We start from the raw sequence: 20530 nt of genomic DNA, 5'->3' as shown, positions 1-20530 counted from the left end.
GTGTTCTGTATCATAATAAAAAGATACCGTGTTCTCCACTTTCTCCTTTCCACTGCTCTTCAAACACTTCTTTTGAAATGTAGTAAATACTAAGATTAAGTGATTTCATAAAACCTTAGGATTATAGTTCTCTTGCTCAGCATCTAAAGATCAGAGGTTATATGCGTATTTGGCATTTTCTCTTGCAGTATTAAAAGAAGGGTTGACTTGAAACTGATTGTGGGAGGCACGCAGAAACTGGGATCAAAATAACACAAAGCTGTGATCTAGGCCATAAGGACTCATTTGTTTTTTTCATGTGTTTTCTTTGATACTAACATCTGATTTCTTGAATAGAGCAAGTCAGGGCTTAGACTTTTGGCTATATCTTCTTAGTTTTAGAATATACAAGAAGCACTGGCATAGCGGCAAGCTGCGCGAGAGAACTTCAGGGAATCTGCAGTTAACCTGCAGTTAACCTGTATGCGCAGTCAAACGGGGTTAAAATGCAAATAAAAGGTATCTAAAGCCAGAGAGAGAGGTCAAAGCATTTTTAGGTCTGTCTGCTCAAGTATGAGAAAAATTCTATTTAACGCTTATGTTTTCAAAGTACTTTAAAAGCAGATGTCCTAAGTATTTCTTTTTCCATTTTGTAGATAGACACTTAGGGAAGTTGGTTTTGCCTGGTGCTGCAGATTGTAAACGTCCCTCGCAGCTGGCCAGAGGTGCCTTGGTCAGGATCACGTGGTGGTTCATTGGCAGAACTCACCGTTCTGTGTTTTACACTGTCCGAGGAGCCTAAGTTAGAGCCCGGGCACTAAATCAGCTCATGGGATCTAATGACAGTGCGGCCACTGGAGTCCAAAATCTTCATTAAAAATAAAGCTGTACTTGGACACTTGTGTTCATTCTCGGCCGTGTGATCATATCACTAATAGCTGAGCACACATGCTGACAATAAAGGAGCATGCCGTTACAGGTACTCTCCGGTTTCTGAAGCTCTTGAATATAAAACATCTTGAAACCAAAGAAGCTATGAGAGAATAAATAATGCTGTGGAATTTGGTAACCCAGGCTTAGAAAACAGTTGGGAAACCCTAAAATGAAAATCTGGGTTAAGATTTCAAGCAGCTGAAGATGGAGGGGGATGAATTAGGGTTTTTAAACAGGACAGGTTTTATCAATCCAAAAATGTTTTTATAATGTTAGAAATTAAATAACTCATTAAATTTTACAGTGTAAAACAACCACAGAGTAACAAGCTCGGTTTCCACTCAATAAATTGAAAATGAGACTAGGTACAATATAGAGAAAGCAAGAAAATGCGAGGACCTCTAATGTATTAGAACAACTTTGACAGGGCTGCTTCCTTTTAAATATAAACCCTCTTATTTTCAAACAATTCATCTCAAATACGGCTAACCCAGTGCCTTAATATTTTTGGGCTCCTAATATTCAGCTACATGAACACGTACACTTGTCTTACAAAATCAGCTACTATACAAGCATGGTCACATATCTATGGCAAGGATCAATCTCGTCATGTTTCAGAGGCTGACCTTCATGAAGCAGTTACTGTGGTGTGATAAAGCATCGGCTGATAATTCAGATGTGGTCCAATGTCACTGCGGGGATTTGTCAGTTTATACAAGCTGAGAATTTGGCCCGCGGTATCTAATTTTATAGGCAAAATGGTTGCATACTGCAGCTACGCTACTTTTGCCATGAACCTTGCTCTGAATTTGCACTTCTTAATTGACGGCAGATGTACAATATGCCAGCTTAATTTTTACTTTCAAAAACAAGTGATGGATGTTCAGCTAAAATGAGCTGCAAAAGTGGAGAGAACCACTGCATCCCACTATCAGGCTTTCTTAGAATGCCAGAATACAGGCTAGCTTATTAAAAGCTGCTTTTGGCCCAGTTAGAGACATAAAACATCATTTGCTGTATATCGAATATGGCTATGTCAGATGTAGAAAGAGGACGCATGATCTTAGATGCCAACACAGATAACCTTAAAAACTTGAGCTCTTATTGAAGTTGCGGTGCAAAGTGCCAGTAACTCTATAATTTCCTGCGTTTGATCTTCTAAAGTACATCGTGCAGCTGGCAGTTTGCTGGATTAGCTCATCATTTAGGTTCAGTATTTCCGGTTCATTTCGTTAAAGCTCTGAGATTTTTTTTGGACGCTGTCGCTTGGCTTCTGTACTGTTCTTGTGGGTTACTAATGAGAACTCGGCTTTGGAGCTTATAACAAAGTCTTCAGTGCAATAGTTAAGGAAACCAGCATTAGAGAAGGGAGCTTGCAGAGGAAAGAGGGGTCTATATGTCTCTCTCAAGCCACTAATTAGTCTTAGCAAACTATAATTTCTTTGAGTCAGGATATCCTGAGAGAGGAGAGGGGTCAGAGAAATGAAGGTTACGTTTCAATTCGTTCTTAAAGGGTCACTCAAAGTCTGTTACTTGATAAAAGACTGGCAACAGTAAGATCTCTAATATCACTTGCAGGTCCGGGATTCATACATCCATATTAGAATAAAATTCGCAACACTGATACGAGAACGGGAGAATTAAAGCGCACTCAATGAACACAAGTATTTGTACCATTCAGGCATTGAGCTTAGATTCCTTTCCAGCGAGAGGGGCCATTTAGCTGCTCTGGCTGTCACTGGGAGTTAAGAGGAGTCTGGGCTAATAAATCTTCAGATAGACCATTCTCTCCTTTGTTAGCTTTTGAGTCCCCCTGCCAGCAGTGTGATCGTACACACACCTCAAAGCAAGCATGCACGCAGGGCCAGCCTGGGCACAGCCTCCACCTTTTGTAAATTCGGGAAATCTCGTGGCTGCTGATCAAAGAGGAAAAGAAGTATTTGTAAAATAAAGAAACTTTTTCTCTCTTGAAAGGCTTCAAACCAGATAAAATAAAAATAAATGTGGCTGGAAAGGGCTTCTTTCCTCTACGCATTCTGGGTTCCTGCGACCCACCTCCACCCTTTCTCTCTCCAGAAGTGATTCATGTGGGAGTAGCTTTTTGTGAAGATCTACAGATAAAGTTATGGCAGCTATCCAAAGACATTCATGGCTCCTGGCAATCTATTTTCCTTTAACGTAATTATATCCTTGTGGGGGATAAATCTAGAGAAGATTTTAAAAAAAAAAATAAAAGGCATTTCAGGGTTGGAGGGGAAAAAGAGTTGGATTTTAGTCTGCTGCAGTGTTGTGTGATGGTGCTCTGTTTCTCATGTCCGGAATAATTGGTAACAGGGTAATTGTTTCAGAAATTACTATCTCTGCGGTTAACCTTGAGTGCACAAGGGTTTGGGGCGGTGCGGGGTTTTTTTTTCGATTTATATTAATTCTGGTGTCACACTCATTATCTCGTTCATGTTGCTAGGAGCTTCAGGAGCTCGCCTTCAAAACAGCAGATCTGTTCTTTCATTCGGACAGCCAGGAAAGCATTACTTTTGGCAGAGATTTGTGCTCCTTTTTGTGATATGTTCAGGACCTAATCAAGCCTTACTGTCCATAAGTGCTTGTGTAACATAACTTGGTGAAATGTTCTCTTGAAGTCTGACAGGTGTATCATGCTTTAGAAAGGATTGTACCCTGCAGATGTTGGAAATGCCACAGGAAAAAAAAAAAAAAAAAAAAAGCAAAAGGGCAGCATAAAATGTGAACTCTTAAAAATAGCCTCAAATTCTGCTTGCATAACACAGCATGCTGTTAAGCTGGCCTACAAAAGCTTGCAGTTGTGTTGCTGTTCTCCAGCGGTTAGAGTTTTAATGGCATCAGAAAATGCAAGTTTGGTCTCCTCTCAAGTCGGAGAAAATTACAGCGTTCCTGTGCCATCAGTTCTAACGATGTTTCTAGTTTCATAAGAGCCAATTTTGCAACATAAATGAAATAGGCATATCTTTCATTTACACTGTATCAGTCCCTGAAAATACACCTTGCGTTATCGTATCCATCTGTAATTGATGTATTGCAAATGTTGAGCACTATCACATAATCAAAAGGCTTAGAGGTTAAAGAAGTTCTTACTGAACTGGGAGTGCAATCCAGTGGTTGAAATTATTGCTAACTCTAGACAAGATGCTATAATTTCTTTTCAGATAATATAGGAAGCCAGGGTGGCGTAAAACTTCCTGTTAGAACAGATCGTACCATAAGATAAACTCCCATTCATAAAGATTTCTAGCTTTTGGCATAGGGAAATGAAATGTATAGGAAAGAAATACTAGGAGACAGACTTCTGTAGAAGTCCAGCAATTTAAACTTGATTCTGATTACTGCAAATACCTAGAACCTGAAATTTATTTATCTCTGTCTATATTTACTGTCTATCTGTAGACACTGATTAGTATTAAATGTTTGTCTCTGTAGAAACGTTGAGATTTCTGAGATGAACTGGCAAGAAATTGCAAAGCAGGCTGAAATATAAAGAAGGTGTAGAATGAATACAAGAGAAGAAGGGATTGTCTAGAACCTATTCTAGTCCTTTTGGATTTGAATACTCTTCTATGGGATCCTGAAACAATCCCAAGCAGATAGGGAGATGGAGCAGAATTATCTGGTATGTCTTACTCATTTCTGGTTTTGGCTATGCCGTGTGATTCCAGTTCCCTCCGCTCCTCCTGAGAACGTCTCTGCTGAAGCCGTGAGTTCAACCCAGATCCTTCTGACATGGACCGCAGTCCCTGAGCCTGAGCAGAATGGTCTCATCCTGGGTTACAAGGTATGCAACTGGAGTTTCATGCTTACTTAATTTTCAATGCATTACCTGGATATGTTTTTGTATTTGTTAGTTATTATTCACCTGCTGGATATTTGTGTTATTCACAAATCAGCTCGAGAAGATATAGCAAGTGTGCTGGTTTTTAAAGGGGTGACTGGTGAATACAATCTCATTTTATATTTTGTGAAAAGGAGGAATCTAAAATGCCCACCCCTCTTTTCAGTCCTCATGTAACAATCTTTTTCTCTGTATATTTCATATACATTTATTTTGCAGATACTGTTCAAAGCAAAAGATTTAGACTCTGAACCAAAGAGCCAAATAGTAAGAGGTAACCACACTCAGTCTTTCCTGCTGTCTGGCTTGCGGAAATACGTGCTTTATGAGATCCAGGTACTGGCATTCACTCGTATCGGAGACGGAGTCCCCAGCTCTCCTGCAGTTATAGAAAGAACCAAGGACGACGGTAAGTTTAGAGGTTACCAAAATAAGTATCTTATTTGATCCAACCTTTTAACACTGCTTTCTTTTAGCGATGCAAGTGTAGACAACAGCCCAAACTAAGGCTATTTGGATTTTCTTTTTTTTTCAACTTTGAACCTAAAGTACTTGGTCCCTACCTAGTATAACTCAACACCATTCCATTGGTCATGGGCTGAGGATTTGGCAAAAACACAGAAAACCAGAGTCCCCAGTCTCCTCTTTCCCTGCAGCTGATGAAGAGGAAAAAAAACTTCTAAAATTGTATTCTGAAGCTCAGCATAGACAATTTCTGTTGAAGACAATTTTTAGAGCCCAATTATAAATTGCTATTGAAGTTCAATCATGCTCTAAAAAAAAAAAAAAGGTAGAGTGCTGCAATTGAAAGCAATAAACAAATCTGTGTCTGATTGGACTGAAGGAGAGATATGGAATTTGCAACTTCAGTGATCCATTCTCAGTTTTTTCCCAAAAGAATAAGGCACTGATCCTGCAAGCCAATCATACCAGCTTCCTTTTGCAACTGCCTCCGGCACGTCCCATGAGCTCAGGGACTCCTGAGTGCAGTTTGTGTTGAAGGAACCCAAGCGAGCCCCACGCCCCAGTGCTGTCTGAACACATCAGTGTGGTGGGAGCATTCCTGCTGATGGGGTTTTACAGAAATTTAGTTCAACTCTTAAAATATTTTTGGCTTTGCGGATGCTAAAGTTACTTTTAGTTTCATTACCTTTTCGGTATTAAATAAAGGTTAATATCAGTGTGGCAGGCTTCTGTATATTTTTCCCAATGAAGATGAACAACAAAAAAAAGTCTCTTTTTTTTCATCCAAATCTTCTCAATAGTAATGGAATAAACATTGGTTTCTACAAGCAGCTTCATTAAGGTAATTTGGTTGGGCTGAAAACACATTCGGACTTCTGGCTTAACAAGACATTTTCTGTGGAGCACAGGGAAGGAGTAAGAGCATGCAGGGACGGGAGCAGGGACAGCAGCTCCCTGACATCGTTTTAGCCATTTCTCAGCACGCTGCCTGGGTGGGGACTTGGCTTTTCTTTGAAAGGAAACAAAGAGAAATTACTGTTAGCAGAACTCTGCAGGGAGAGCAAAAGCATTTACTGAAACGTGCATATCGGACTATAATGAGAAATATTTAAAACTGTTTGTTTTAGATAACCCCATTATAGCAGTTCCCTCCTTAAGTGCATGTTGGCAAATGATACAAATTGTTCTTCCATCTTCATACCCCTGACATAAATATGTTGTGTCTCCTCTGGGCTCAACTTAATTAAAAGTATCATCAGGGGTAATGCAGGTGGAAATTGTGCTGAAGGGGAAATTTTGCAGATGCTAATGTATGAACGAGCATCTCCTCACCTTGTGAACCTGGGGTGGTCAGTGCAGCTACCAGCCGCCTGAAATAATGTGCATCTCACCTGCCTCAGGTCCTCCTGCCCAGACCTAAGCGTTTAAAATTCACATGTAAAATCAGAAGGCAGTTCAAAGCTGGTGCTGATGACACAGAGAGGAGATATTATTCAGTTCCAATAGGTATGAAGCAGATTAAGCTGACACATAACTCTCTGTAAAGGCAGCTCGGTGACTTGCTTCATAGTATGTAATCAGTTACCTAGCGGTGATGCGGCCGGCTCGCAGGGACTCCCCGCTGCGCTGCTGGGAGATAGCTCTCGCAGAGGTCAGAACTCCTTCGTCAGAGCGTGCTGCTAAACGCATTTCACAGGTGCGGTAAAACACTGTAGGGTACACTGGTTCTGTGTTGTTTGCTGTCTGTGGGTGCTGGAGGCATTTGGCCATGGACAGGATTCCTCAGAATAAATTTATATTATGTATGTGCTCAGGTACTCCTAGCTGTCTGCTTGGTATTGGTGAGATGCAGCTTGAGCTGCCTTCTGTGTAAGGTGAGCAGAGAACTTGTAATTCCTCTGACATGCAATGCTTGCTAGCACGATCTCTGTTTTTCTTTCCAGCCCCCGGGCCGCCCGTGAGGCTGGTGTTCCCCGAGGTGAGGCTGACATCCGTACGGATTGTTTGGCAGCCGCCAGAGGAGCCCAATGGAATTATTCTGGGTAAGAGGGAGCAGCAAGCCCAAGGCTGGAAGGAGAGGGCTGGAGATCAGAGCAAGGCCCGGCTGTTGGGTTTTCCTTCCCCTTGCAAGTTGGATTAGAAACCGCACATAAGCAAATCTGTGGCTAAAGAAAAGAAAATCTGTCAGTGTCAGCTGTGAGACATGGTACCTTGCGGTGAGGAAAAGTCTGCCCGGCTCCATGGTGCGCGTTTTCCTGAGTCAGAATTACATGTCATTCATGGCACTGTGTTTGAATTGTCATCTCTCTTCCCATCTGCATTTGGGTTTGTAACCCGCTCGGCTGGCTGTTGGGCATCCTGCCTGTTGAGCTGCAGCAGGGGAGAGCTGGATTTTCCTTCCCTCCCATCTGCCTTTTCTGGGCACGCCCAACATTTCACGTGTGCTTCTGTTTTATTGCTTCCTTTGGATAATACTGTCTGTCAGGTCACAAGGAGTTAATTCACATTTGGCTTTTCATCACGGGGAAATAGGGGCAGCAAGGGATGACAGAAATTCATGAAAAATCAAAAACCTCTTTACCTTCCTGCTCTCATAACTCTTGGGTTGCCTTTGCAATGTGTACACCAGCAGCTACTTGTATTAAAACGTGAAGACTTTTACAATGTAAAAATCCATTCTTGCCTCTAAAATTAAAGTAGGTAATAGTTACCCAGCAATTTTGTGTTCTCTGCTGATGTTAAACACATTTTACAGTAGTTCTAGCTGGCGAATAAAGATTTGTCTCTCAATTGTGGGGAAAAAAAAAAAAAGAGAAATGAATGCTTTGGGGTTTTGTTTAGTTCTCAGTCTGCCAGGCCTTTCTGCTTCTAATTTCACTGCCATCATTCAGGCTTGCGTGTAGTCTTTTAGCGATATTTCCTAAAGCCTTCACTGTTGAGCGGAGGGTGCCTATTTCAAATGCTACTGCGTTGGTGGCATCCCTTTAAATAAAGGACTGGTCTTGCACTGCATGTAAATCTTGAGTCGAGAACTCAAAGTGTTTGTTCAGGTGCATCGTTTCCCAAAGTGCTCAGGGGGTGATCCTGACGCCTGAAGATGCAGGGAAATCATCGAATGGGATCTGAAGGCAGACGCTGCAGGGATTTTCTGAGCATGAGAAAGAGTCTGTGTGAAGCTTGGCAGCGGTTAGCTGTCAGAGACAGATCCACGCAGGGTTTCTCTGCAGCTCAAGGAAGCTCGGCTTCCAGGTTGTCTTGTGGGTTTGATTTGTTGCTTTTTTTTTAAGTGACTGTGTGTCCTAGAAGCTTGCTCACAGTTGAGATTGGGATTTGAATCACAGGATGTGGTTAAGGAGGAAAAAAAAATCATTTGATAGAAATGATGAGAAAGTACAAAAGAGATTTTGCTCTCCCGACTGTGTTCCAATGTCTCATGTTGCTGCACTTTGTCAGCTTTATTTGCTGAAGATGCAAGCTCAGTGGAGTAGGAACTCTCTTTTATTTTGTCTTTGCAGAGTGCTTTGTGCAATGCTTCCCCTTCTCAGTTGGTTCTTACTTAGTGCCACTACGTTGATGATAAAATCATACAAATGAAGGGTTGGAGGGAAAGGGGAAGGGTGTCCCTTAAAGAATGCCTGGCATGCTTAGCATGTAGACTGCTGTTTCTGATGTCTTGCACGGTCCATTCCCAGTAATACCTCCCAGGATACTTGATACAGTCCCGACTTGACTTTTTTGCAACACTGATGGTGTAACTAAGTAGGTTTACGACCCACTATTAATTCCTCCCCTTTTTCTGCAGTACACTTCCAGGTCAGTCAGTCCCTCTTTTAAATGTACATTAAGCTTTTTCTTTTTAAGTGTGATAATTTGCTGGTGCCTTTATTGAATTTCATTTTACTGATTCCAGACCATCTCTCCTCATTATCAAGATCACTTTAAATGACACTCTTGTCCTCTAAAGTGCACACAGCCACTCACACTTTGGTTTCATTTTTGGAGTTCGCAAGTAGGCAGGCAATTCCATCAGCCAGGTCATTAATGAAAATATTGAACAGAACCAAACTCATTCATGAAGGTCTCATGAGAGCTTACTTAATATGTCCTCCCAGTTTGTTAGCAAACTAGTGATAACAACATCTGACTTTTTTTTTTTTTTTAAAGTATTCAAGTCCAAATGTGTAGTAGTTTTCTTAGATTCTGATTCTCTTGTTTGCTTTTGATGGGGCTGTGTGCAACCATATTAAAGCCTTACTTAAAGTCGATGTGGATCGTATCTACTCTTCCCACCTGGCCAATTACACTGTCAAAATGGAAAATAGATTATTTGATATTTATTATTTGCTCCAGACAAATATATATTGGCTGTTTCTTGGCACTTCATTATCCTCATGGATGCTCATGTGTTGACTCATATTTTTTTCCAGGACCTTTCTGGGTATTGAACTTTCGTTTGATTTGTCCATAATTCCTCTGGTTGGTCTTTCCTCATTTTAAAAGATAGGATCCTCTGTTTGCCCTTCTGTAATGTTCTGGGATGTCACCTGTCCTCCACAAGCTCTTGAAGATAATCACTAATTATTTGGAGATGGCTCCAGCTAGTTATATAAGCACTGCGGGGCAAATTTCATCAGGCCTTTCTGACTTGATTACATCTAGCTCAACTAAATATTCGTTAACCTGCTCTCTATTCTAGCCTGCTTATATTGTTGTCAGTTTTAATTTGTGTTAAGTATCTAGCCAGCATCAACTTTTTTGTGTGTGTGAAAATGAAGCAAGAGAAGTATCAGCCTTCCATTCTTTTCTGTCTCATCTGTCTTGCGCTCATCTCTTCTTCCCACTAGTTGAGCTGTCCTCCTCCTGTCTCACGGATTTCTAATGTATTTATAAAATATTTCTCATTGCCTTTGATGCCCTTTAAGTTATAACTCACTTTGCACTTTAGCCGTTCTGATCTTGTCCCTACATGCTTGTGCTGTCTATTTATACACTCCCTTAGACATGTGTCCTGTTTCAACTTTTGTCCAATTCAGTTTTGATTTTCAAGTCATTAGTGAGCTCTGAATGCAAACATTCTGGCCTCTTAACATCTTTTGTCTGCATTGGGACAGTTGTACCTTTTTCTTGTCTCTTTTAAAACCGTCAGCTCACCTGAATTCCTTTTCACTTAGAATTCCTTCCGAGGGGGACATTACCTGCCAGTTCCCCTGAGTCCACCTCTTTGAAGTTCATTGTCTTTATTTAACAGTTCGCACGCTTTTATTTTTTCAATAGTAGAAACATTGAGGTTCATGGAGGAAGTAGTTAGCTACCAATGTCAGAAAGAAAAAGTAAAAATTACTCATGCTGGGTACTTCTGTGATCTTTTCTAAGAAGTGAGAAGTGCTTCAGAAACAGATGAAAACCAATGTGTAGCATTCTAAGTAAAGGTTACAAGTTTATTTTTTTCCTGTACACCTTTTAAATCTCATTACTGTAATGAACTTTCAAAACACCATTGTAACCACCACAGTCAAGAGCAGCGGAGTTGTTAGAAAAAAATAAGTTAATGTAATTTTGCGCAGTGCCCTTCTGTTCACTGGTGGGGTTGGAAAGAAAAAAAATACTTGCTTTGCAAGAGCAACTTATATTCGGAGCCTTTGAACTAATGTTCCTGCTCTGCTAGCTTTGTCCTCCGAGTATACAAGCACCTTTGCAGCTAACATTTTTGTAATCTATATCAAAACATGTTCTAGCATTTCAGAGAGAGATTAGCAGGATGAAATACTGGCAGGCACCAAGAGGGAAAAACACTTGTTTGTTTGTTTAAATATTTTGCTGTGGAAGACTGCTAGATATTTCCATTTCTCCTTTTGGGAATGTTATGCTAACCATCTGAGGCTTCACTCTGTCTTCTTTTCTGCACTCAGTTCGGCTAGCACCCAACACAGTTCCGTCAAATACTGTTAAAGAAAAACGATGCATTAATGTGCATATGTGCACTTCTAGCTATGAGCTTCCTCTGAAAAGGAGAGCTCAACCCGCATCCTTCCAGGCCCTGGTTAGTATTCCTCACTGTATCCTTGTATTTAGCGTTTACCTGAAGCTTATTGCAAAAGAATGTAAGAACTCCAGTGAGAATTAGAACCAAAATTGGATGTAATCCATGTTTGCAAATTCATATTTTGATCCTAGACTGCATTTGCACACCCGCTGGCCCTTAAAGAGATAAGCAGTAAAATCAACAAACTGGATTGCTGCTCCACTAGGCAGACCGTAACCTCCCAATATCAGTTGGCTTTCCCTAAGTTCTGTGACAAATTAATAAGTGTTTGTATGTATCTCTGCTGCACCATGGCCTGCATGAACGGGTGCTGTCAGTTCTGAAGGGCTTTGTATGGTGATGAGCTTGAAAGCTTTTTTATATTCATGGTGTGTTGTCGTCTTCCTGCCTGTTTGCTTTGGGGAATCCACTGGTTGTGTTACAATGACCTAAAATTTAACAGGCAGTTCAGACTGTTGCCATTTATTGTGTTCAGAAAGCGTAGCTCATGAAACTGCTCGCAGTTGTGCAAAAAATACTTAAAAAGATGCTAATGCAAAAATAAGCCTACTTTCAATGAATAAACACACTCCTGAGGAGTTGATCTTTCAGGGCTTTTTTTATGCTGTTTTGGCCTGGTGAAGCACCGAACTCCCAATAGCAGAAGAGATTTGGGATCTAATGCTATATGGGGGGAAAAAATAGAAAATTTAAGAAAACAATATGAATTCTTATTGAACATCCAGATACTTCATATTCTGTAAGATATTTCTTTCTCAAAAAGTTTGCTCTGATCACCTTTTAAAGGTTTTACTTTCATTCATGACCTGTGATTTTTTTTTTTTTTTTAATCTAAGATATCTGTAACATCTTATTGTCAGAATCTTGTAAGGGAAGGAAGTTTCCTTATTCCTCCACTCCAGCAAGTACAGTTATTGGCTCTTATAGCCCTCAAGCATGCATTAATTTCTCTTTGAACACTTTCCATTTACCTCTATTGATTTGCCTCGTTTGATTTCACTTAACATTTCCTGTCTTCTCCCATCCCTTGTTGCTGAAATTCATCAACTTAATAATTTTATCTTTTTGATCTTGCATTAGTCCCAATTATTATCCAAGCTATGGTTTAAATACTGCATCTTCTGTGTCACTCAGGCAAAAAAGAAAAACGACGCTTTTTATGGCAGTATGTATCCTGGTTGTCCCAAACTGTCCAATAGGAGAAGGTGATGTAGGAGATCAAAATTAAGATCCTGGGTATCTCTCAGGTGGTTTGTAGGTAGCAAAAAGAGCGAGCTGAGTTCAGGTGCAGAGGTTGGCTATGTACCTTTGAATCAGACCAAGGGAAGTGTTGAGTTCCTGAGAAAATATATAAAAGTGACGGCTCTGGTTGTGTAAACTCTGCCTGAGATATCCAGGAAAATAGATATTTACCCAGACTGTCAGCCAACACAGCAGATGTAGGAGAGGACAGTGAGAACTGATACTGTTTTTCACAGGGATGCATTGAAATTGAGTTTGTGGAGCCTGTCAGAGAGACAGGCTGTGACAAGTGATTTCTTCTTTCTCATGGCTAAATTAGTTTTTACACTAGCCAAGGAACCACTCTTGTGTAAGTTATTATAATGGCCTAGATATGTATGTGTTCCTTTGCCTAATCTGAGCATGTTTGTAATTGGCTTTCCAGCATGAGTACCACCATTTAGCAGTAAATAGTTATCTTCCTATTCCCTCCTTACATTTTAACTACACTTTATATTTTACAAAGGTTTAGAAAAGAGAGGAAATTGCTCGACAAGGATGTGTCCCAGATATCATACTTATCTTTTAATAACTAGATAAATCAACTTTTCTATTCTTTTAATATTCTCTGTTTCCCTCCAGGTCTTATTCTTTGCGTCTTATGTCCCTTTATCAAACTTCTTTAGCCATCTTAGTTGCTTCTTCCTTCATCTTTTCTGCTGCTGTAAAAATTTCCCCAGTGCTTTTATTTGACTATTTTTCCCCATTATTGAGATCCTGCACCGGGGTTTTCATTCCCGCGTTCTTCACATCTGTATAAATAAAAAAAGATCGTAGTGTATCCATTCCTTCTCCCCATTGCTAGCTGTCTTTATGTAGACTTTAAAAAAAGATCAAAATACTGTAGTACTAAAGATGCAGAAATACTTTGGTGAAATATATTGGACCAGTAATGGGAGAGCTGGTGCCATGAATAAAAGGAGGTAGTTTGCAGGTGGAAAAACAAAATGTTCAAAGTGTAAGACCCTAAGACTTTGCTGAGATCTAAGCATGCTCAGGAGCTCTGAAAAATCAGGCCACTTTTTATCTAGGAGTCTAATGCTATCCACCCAGCTGTGAAAATGTTGCTGTAGGAATACGCCTGACGCACCAACTACCGCGTTGTGTGAGGGTACCCCAGGCAGCACGAGGCAAGCCCGCTCGGGCGCTGGGAGCTTTTCGCTGCTGGTGCCCATTTTCAAACGTGGGTGCCTGGAGCGTGTTAAGGCACTTCAGTGAATCACCTCTCTACCCAAACCCGTTTGTAACTGCAGCCTGTGGGAGCTCGGGCTGAAGTCACAGGTGCTCAGAAAAGCCAAGTCCCTCTTCGAGGTGTTGGTGCAAATTTGTTCCATGTTGAGGCAGCTGTGGCTGTTGCCCCACATCCCCCAGCAGCTGCCAAAGAAAAAAGGACAAGGAAATGCTGGTGCATTGTCAGCAGCACTGTGAGAGTCAGCACACCAAAATTAATACCATCTGTATCCCAATTAAATTCCACTGTTCGTGACAGCGTGCACCACACGCAAGTATGGCATTCGTTCAGTAGAGCGCAGGAGCTCTGTTTGTGCCTTTTCTGCGAGTGGGCATGTGGCAATTGTTGCATATTCACAGTGGGAAATAAATGTCATTGATTTTGTCTAATAGCCACAGGTAAGATAAAAACCTCAGTTTTCGTGCACTGACCTTCACGAATGAAGCGCGCCAGGTTTGGCTCCCCTTGTTCTTGTTACAGCCAAAATGTGGTGGGAGTTCAAACTCTAGCTGGGATATTAATTCCAAGAGAAAGAGATGGTCTCAGGTGCTGCAGACCCCTTTGTCATTCGGAGGATGAGCAGAGGGTTGGCAGAATCATGTCATGACTGTTTTGTTTTCAGCTGGTTTGATTTGGATTTGTTGGCTGCCCTCTGCCCTGTGTAACTCCATGAAGCGTTTAATCGTACAACTGTATTCAGCTTGGGCAATAAAGCCCCACACCAGTTCTGGTATTAATTGATTTTGGAAGTCAGCATCTGGACTGAAAGTTACCATTGAGCTCCAGAAGTGAGAGCCTGGATCAATTGCTGGGTTTACAGAATGGATTTGAACATTTGGCAGATCCTCTTTGGGGGACAGTTGTTGCTAGTGGTGCATGAGAACTCTGGAAGCCCTCCTTCGCACAGTTGGATCATTAATAATACAGGCTAAACTGTGAACTCCTAATTGCCAGGCAGGTTGGAATGGGGGTTATCACTTACAGGCATCAAGAAAATTGATTATTAAGTGCCGCATAGTTGAAGCAGGACCTCACAGCTTGCAGGCTGCTTCCTTGGGCTGTGGGCAAGGGCAGCAATGTTGAATGACAGAAGGATGCTCTTATTGGCAGTTCTGGCACTCACTGTACGGTTACAGGGCAGTGGGAGAGCTGAGAAAAAGGCAAGTGCAAAAAGCAGGAGCAAGCCTTTACTTGAGCGGTATGAAGGCTGCACGGTTTGGGCAATCCAGCTGCTCTGCACCTGAAGAACCTTTAGTTTGAGCCAATGCTGAAACTGTGAGAGGGCAAAACAGCGTGTGAGTGTGTGTGCATACACATGCGTGTGTGTGCGTGTGCGCGCACTTGGGTGGAATGCTGAAACCGAGCTGAAACCAGGTGACATGAATTGCACAGACTCTGCTTGTTCCTTTGCCTTCCCAAAAAGGTACCGGTATGCTCAGGAAAGATTAAACTGGTTTTGTATCTTGTTGGTATAAAAGATGGAAAGTGAAATCAGTTTTGTGGCAGATAATACTGAGTAGGTCCTTATGTGCGCCATGGTGTGTGATTTCCCTCACAAGGTACGGCGCCTGACTGGGGGAGGGCTGCCATATAGCAGAGTTTTATAACACTAGAGGAAGTAAATTACTCTGTTCTGGTCTTGGATAAGCAAGTAATTATGATAAACTGATAGGTTTTTGTGCTCTTTTGTCCCTGCTAGAAAAAAATCCTAACACTTTTTCTCTCTCTTGTTGATGCCGTGATTTCAGGGTATCAGATTGCCTACCGTCTGGCCAGCAGCAGCCCTAACAAGTTCACGACGGTGGAGGTTGGCTCAACAGTCAGGCAGTTTACCGCTACAGATCTCACCCCTGAGTCAGCATACATCTTTCGGACATCTGCCAAGACCAGGCAGGGCTGGGGGGAGCCTCTGGAAGCCACAGTGATCACAACAGAAAAAAGAGGTAATGCTTGCAGCCACAGGTTGAGGTGCTTTCTGTTACATGCCTTGGAGCCTGTGCTGCACTTAGGGGAATTTTAATAACAGGCTACAGCCTGTACACCTCCTCCTTCTCACCCCATAAACCTGCCCCAAACCATAGCAACATCATGATTTGAGAAACCTGGTGAGCAAGACAGACTTTTATGAGACACAGTTCTTCTAACCTGCCGCGCTGTTGGAGATTGATTTTTCCATCAGCTGCTGTATTGGCCTTATGCAGCCTCCTTCTGCAGTCAGATCTTTTTTTTGGCGCTCTTGTTTTCTAGAAAGATTGCAATCTTAAGAAAGTAAGTGATGGATGAATTATATTGATTAGGGAACACAAAATGAGAGGCGGTGATGTTGCAGAATTTCTCCACGGCTCCTCCATTGTGCCTCAGTCCTGACCTAATGTGTTAGTAATTACTCTGGCCTTTCACTGCCTCACACTTGAGCAGAGTGTTTGCATCTGGATCGCCCAGAATTTTTCTGCTTCTTGCATCAGCCATAAATTGGTTATTCGCATTCTGAATCTCCAATCAAATTCTGTTCTGTAGGGAACCTACTTGAAGAAGGCAGGAGTTACATGTGTATAAATGTAACCAGATGCTTAGATACCAAATGTATCAAAATGTGAAAGACCTATAAGGTATTACAGAATCCGCTCTGCATCATTGCTTGTTTCTAATGCTTTGGCTCAAGTAACTGCTCAATTCTTCAAGTCTTAGAACGGATCTGTAGAGCTGCCAGTTAGAAAAATTATATTTTTCGCTTGTGCATGAAGATTTTATTTTCTATTTTCAATTCAGAGCTAAAGAGAATATACTGGTAGAGAACAGGAGTGTGGGGATTTCCTCTGGTCTTGTACCAATGCCATGTTCTCCTGCAAAGCATATATCTGGTCTCTTGAGCTGGCAAAGTCAAAACTAGCCAGGGTAACTTTACCAGCATCACTCCCTTGTGCATCACTGGATTTTGTGCCATGTGCTGCTCTGACCCATTGTGCTGTCTGGATATTGATCTTTAAGAAAAGTTCTCCCTCAAAAATGAGAACTGTGCAACTCCTGTGATTTATAAAAATCACAGTTCAGAGAGAAGCACGCTTCAGCAGGTAACTAGGGCAGACCTCCATAAACTTCTTTCCACTACTTGTTAACACTTTTGCATGTGCTTGTGTGCCTGGTCTTGGCTCTTGCCCAAGTCTTGCACTATAATACAACCAATTATATTTACTTTTAGTTCTTAAAATGTGCCTACTAAGCAATCTCTTGGTTTAAGTCCTTTCTACACCTTGCAAATCATCTGGTACAAGAGTAAGGATTTCCCGTGCTCTTTGCCCATAATCTCTTCCTTATTTTCCTATAACGCTTCTAAGAATGAGAGGATATTGGCCTGATGTTCAGCCACCAGCAGCAAGGACCTGTGGGCTGCATTTCAACTACTTCTGGCCTGTCTGCCTGGTGTTAAAATTCCCAGTGGCATAGCTCTCCAGGTCATGTGAAGCCTTCCCAGTGCATAACAGCGCAGTCCTCAGAGAAAGAAGCTCCAGAGCTGTATTAGGAAACTTAAAGTGCCTCTACTAAAGATACTGTCCATCAAAGAGATTTATCAGCTCAAGGTTTCTTCCACCCCTGTCTGATTGCTGTCAAAGTGGAATTTTAAAGTCCAACATGTGGAAGTTTCAAAAAACCCCACCATGCCCAATAAAGTGAATACTCAGAGCCTCTCCTTTTCAATAAAATACGCTCAGATTTCCCAGAGCGTGCACAAGTTGTTGCTGGATACACAATAGCTCAAGACAGAACTCCCAGCTCCACTGCCAGAACACTGATCCCTCATTGCTATCAATGCTTCAGGGTTATCTTGAATAGGCAAGTCGTAGTATAAAATGAACCCTTTCTCGTTTTGATGGATGGCTCTACTGTGTCTCTATGCATGCTATGGAACTGAGTCCCAAGGCACTGAGAGTTAACTGAAGTGATCCCATATGTAACGTGTAGAGAGAAGAATGCGTAATCTCACATCAGCAAGATTGATATGAGGAGATGATAAAGACATTTATCCAGTGCAGCTATTCTGCTAACAAGTACACAAACAAACAAACCTGAAACTTGTATACATGACAATAAATATTCTAGAGTGAAGAGATACTTCATTTCCGTTAATACAAATGCATTTAATGTCCTTGTAGTCCTTGATACTAAGGTAGGCAGGCACAAAAATTCCCTTGAAAATTAGCAAAATTGGTCACTCTTGTCCTTTTAAATTCCTTGGGTAATCCCCAATATAAATCTTTACATTTTACAATGATACCTGTGATTTACAGATCCCAAGTTGTATTGTAGCCATATTCTCCAGAGATTCCTCTGTAGTGCTTTGAATCTGCGTAGTGGTATAATACCCTTCAGAATACTTAACACCAGTGATCAGGGCAGAACTGAGTCAGGACATGTAAATGTAGCGAGAAATTAAAAGGAGTCCATTGAGTCATATGGCCTGGCCTTACATTCCTGCACAAACAGCTCACCTTAGCATTTGCTTGTGGCTAAGCTCCCATAAATAAACTCTTTATACTAATGGTTTTGTACAAACAGTCAGGAAGTATATCTTGCAATACAGGAGATTTGAAGATCTCCCATTAGCAACAGAAGGAAACCCAATCATGGGAGACTGAGTGCAAGATCTGACCTGCTCAAAACTGCAAGCTGGTTAAAGCTTATCAGCAGAGAGTATTAAATCCCTGCACGACACTCGCTTCATCTGATAGAATAACCCTGAATACCTGTCTCAGCCTGTCAGTGTAAGGCATTGACCTTTTGCATTGTACTCCGGCTTGCAGGCTGCTAGCACCGAGGGCTTCCTCCAGCTAATAGCTTACAAATCTTTGGGCACTGATGTCAGCAAGAGCATGCTGCAGAGAAATGCCAAAACATACAGGAAATGGTTGTAGGGGATGGCCAGGAAATGAAGTGCTCGCCGTACAGATCTGTGAGGAATCGGGCAGGCAGAGGTGTGTTTATGGAAACAAGTGCTGATGAAATTGAATTGAATTGCTTCTCAAAAGCAAGTCACTGCGGTGTCTCCAATCAATTTCTGCTTTATTACATGCCACACATTTTAATCAGAATCAATAATCTTCATGATAAACAATTAAACAATTATTCCTCACTCTATAGAGTTTCTCTATTGAAATCGATGGAGTGTGGAGACACAGTGACGGGAAAGGAGATCTATATTGAAGCAGTTGGGGACTGGCATGCTTACACCTGCATTACCATTCCCTGCCTCATCTAAAAGGTGTACAGTTAATTACTCTGGAGAGGTCTCCCTCAGCATTGGCTGGTTTGACTTTGCAAGTTCAAGGTTAGTGGTATGAAGGGAAGAACTGGGGAGGTCTGGAAGGGAACTGCAGCAGGTACTCAAGCCCCAGCTCTGCACGATCTCCAAGCTGGGGTTTGGAAGCAGCAGCAGGAGCTGCTGATGGCTCCCAGTTCCTCGCCAGAGAGAACTGGTGCAGGAATTTAGATTGGCTCTAAGTTGTGTGCTTGGACTCTGCTACACACCAGCCTGTTCCAGCTCATCCCTTCCTCTTCTTCATGCCTCAACTGGGGAGCAGCTGGTAGAAGAAGATGCTATGTAGCACAGAGAGAATGTAGTCCCGTGGTACCAAGTAGTAAGCGCAAGTTAAAAAGTGAACTAGTTTACAGGTAAATTTTGTCAAAAGAGCAATTGCAGCTGGAAGCACAGCTGAGTTTCATTAAAGACTTCCTTGGTTTGCTTGGCTGCTGGTCCTACTGATTCTTCTTTAACCTCCCAGGCTGAGGCCCCGCCAAGTTTGAGGTCTGTTGCTAGGAAAGTGTATATTCAGCGGTGACCTTTTATCCACGGAGAGAAGAATTGGTTTTACTGCTCTTCTTTGCAGGAGAAGGTTAAGAAATGGGATGGCTTGTATACTTCATGGGGCAAACCCAGAAGTTCTGTCTTCTGTGGCATTACCACCACGAAAATCCCATCGGGCTGTCACATTTTATGTTAGCTTGAATTTCCTCTCAAAGCAGTACCAAATTATGGTTTAATTGCAGAACGACCAGCACCTCCCAGGCAGCTGATGACCCCCCAGAGTGACGTGTCGTCACGGAGTCTGCTGTTGAAGTGGGTCCCTGGAAGTGATGGATCTTCACCAATACGATATTTTACAGTACAAGTGCGAGAACTGCCAAATGGAGACTGGCAAACCTACTCCTCTTCCATCAGCCATGAGGCAACATCCTGCATTATTGAAAGGTACCGTATGAACCCAGGCTAGCATAGAAATTCCCACACTTTCCGCTTCCAACAGTTAGAAAGCATCACTCAGCTTCACAGTCTTTTGGGGGGAGAGAGGTTAAGTGAGGTCACTGCTCCCATTTTAGAGGTGCTGTTATGAACAGCAATTGAGGGATTTGCTGAAGGTCATGCAATAAATCTAATTAAAGTTGGATTGCAGTGCATCTTTTTGAAGCCCTTCCTGAAAGCTCAGCTCGGTAGATAACACTACTCAGGCTAAACCGTGTGTAGCTACACAATACTCTGTAAAATACAACTAGTTAAAAATCCTTTCAGTAGTGACTGATGTTAAAATCCATTCTCAGTGCTGCATTGCAATTATCTCTACATAAGCTTTTCCAGATGAAATGAGAAGCATTTTTATCTGTATTTTCCATGCTGAAGTTTATAGATAGCATCAGAATGTTTAAACTTTGTTATTCAGGCTTCATTATATCTTCAGCGATGCTG

The 20530-nt window shown here is 41.7% G+C and overlaps 1 protein-coding gene across 1 annotated transcript in view; it reads left to right on the top strand.

Moving 5' to 3' along the window:
* SDK1 (sidekick cell adhesion molecule 1) overlaps nucleotides 1-20530 on the top strand; it is a 417731-nt gene that overhangs the window by 339970 nt on the left and 57231 nt on the right. Inside the window, exons 26-30 of the mRNA XM_075718433.1 lie at nucleotides 4602-4717; nucleotides 4994-5183; nucleotides 7183-7281; nucleotides 15543-15737; nucleotides 19837-20038. Of these exons, the coding sequence (XP_075574548.1) occupies nucleotides 4602-4717; nucleotides 4994-5183; nucleotides 7183-7281; nucleotides 15543-15737; nucleotides 19837-20038 (802 nt within the window). The remainder of the gene's footprint in view (nucleotides 1-4601; nucleotides 4718-4993; nucleotides 5184-7182; nucleotides 7282-15542; nucleotides 15738-19836; nucleotides 20039-20530) is intronic.

This window comes from Pelecanus crispus, chromosome 11 (genome assembly GCF_030463565.1).
Source record: "Pelecanus crispus isolate bPelCri1 chromosome 11, bPelCri1.pri, whole genome shotgun sequence".
In the NCBI taxonomy this organism is placed as follows: Eukaryota; Metazoa; Chordata; class Aves; order Pelecaniformes; family Pelecanidae; genus Pelecanus; species Pelecanus crispus.
This window is presented reverse-complemented; position numbering and strand designations above follow the sequence as displayed.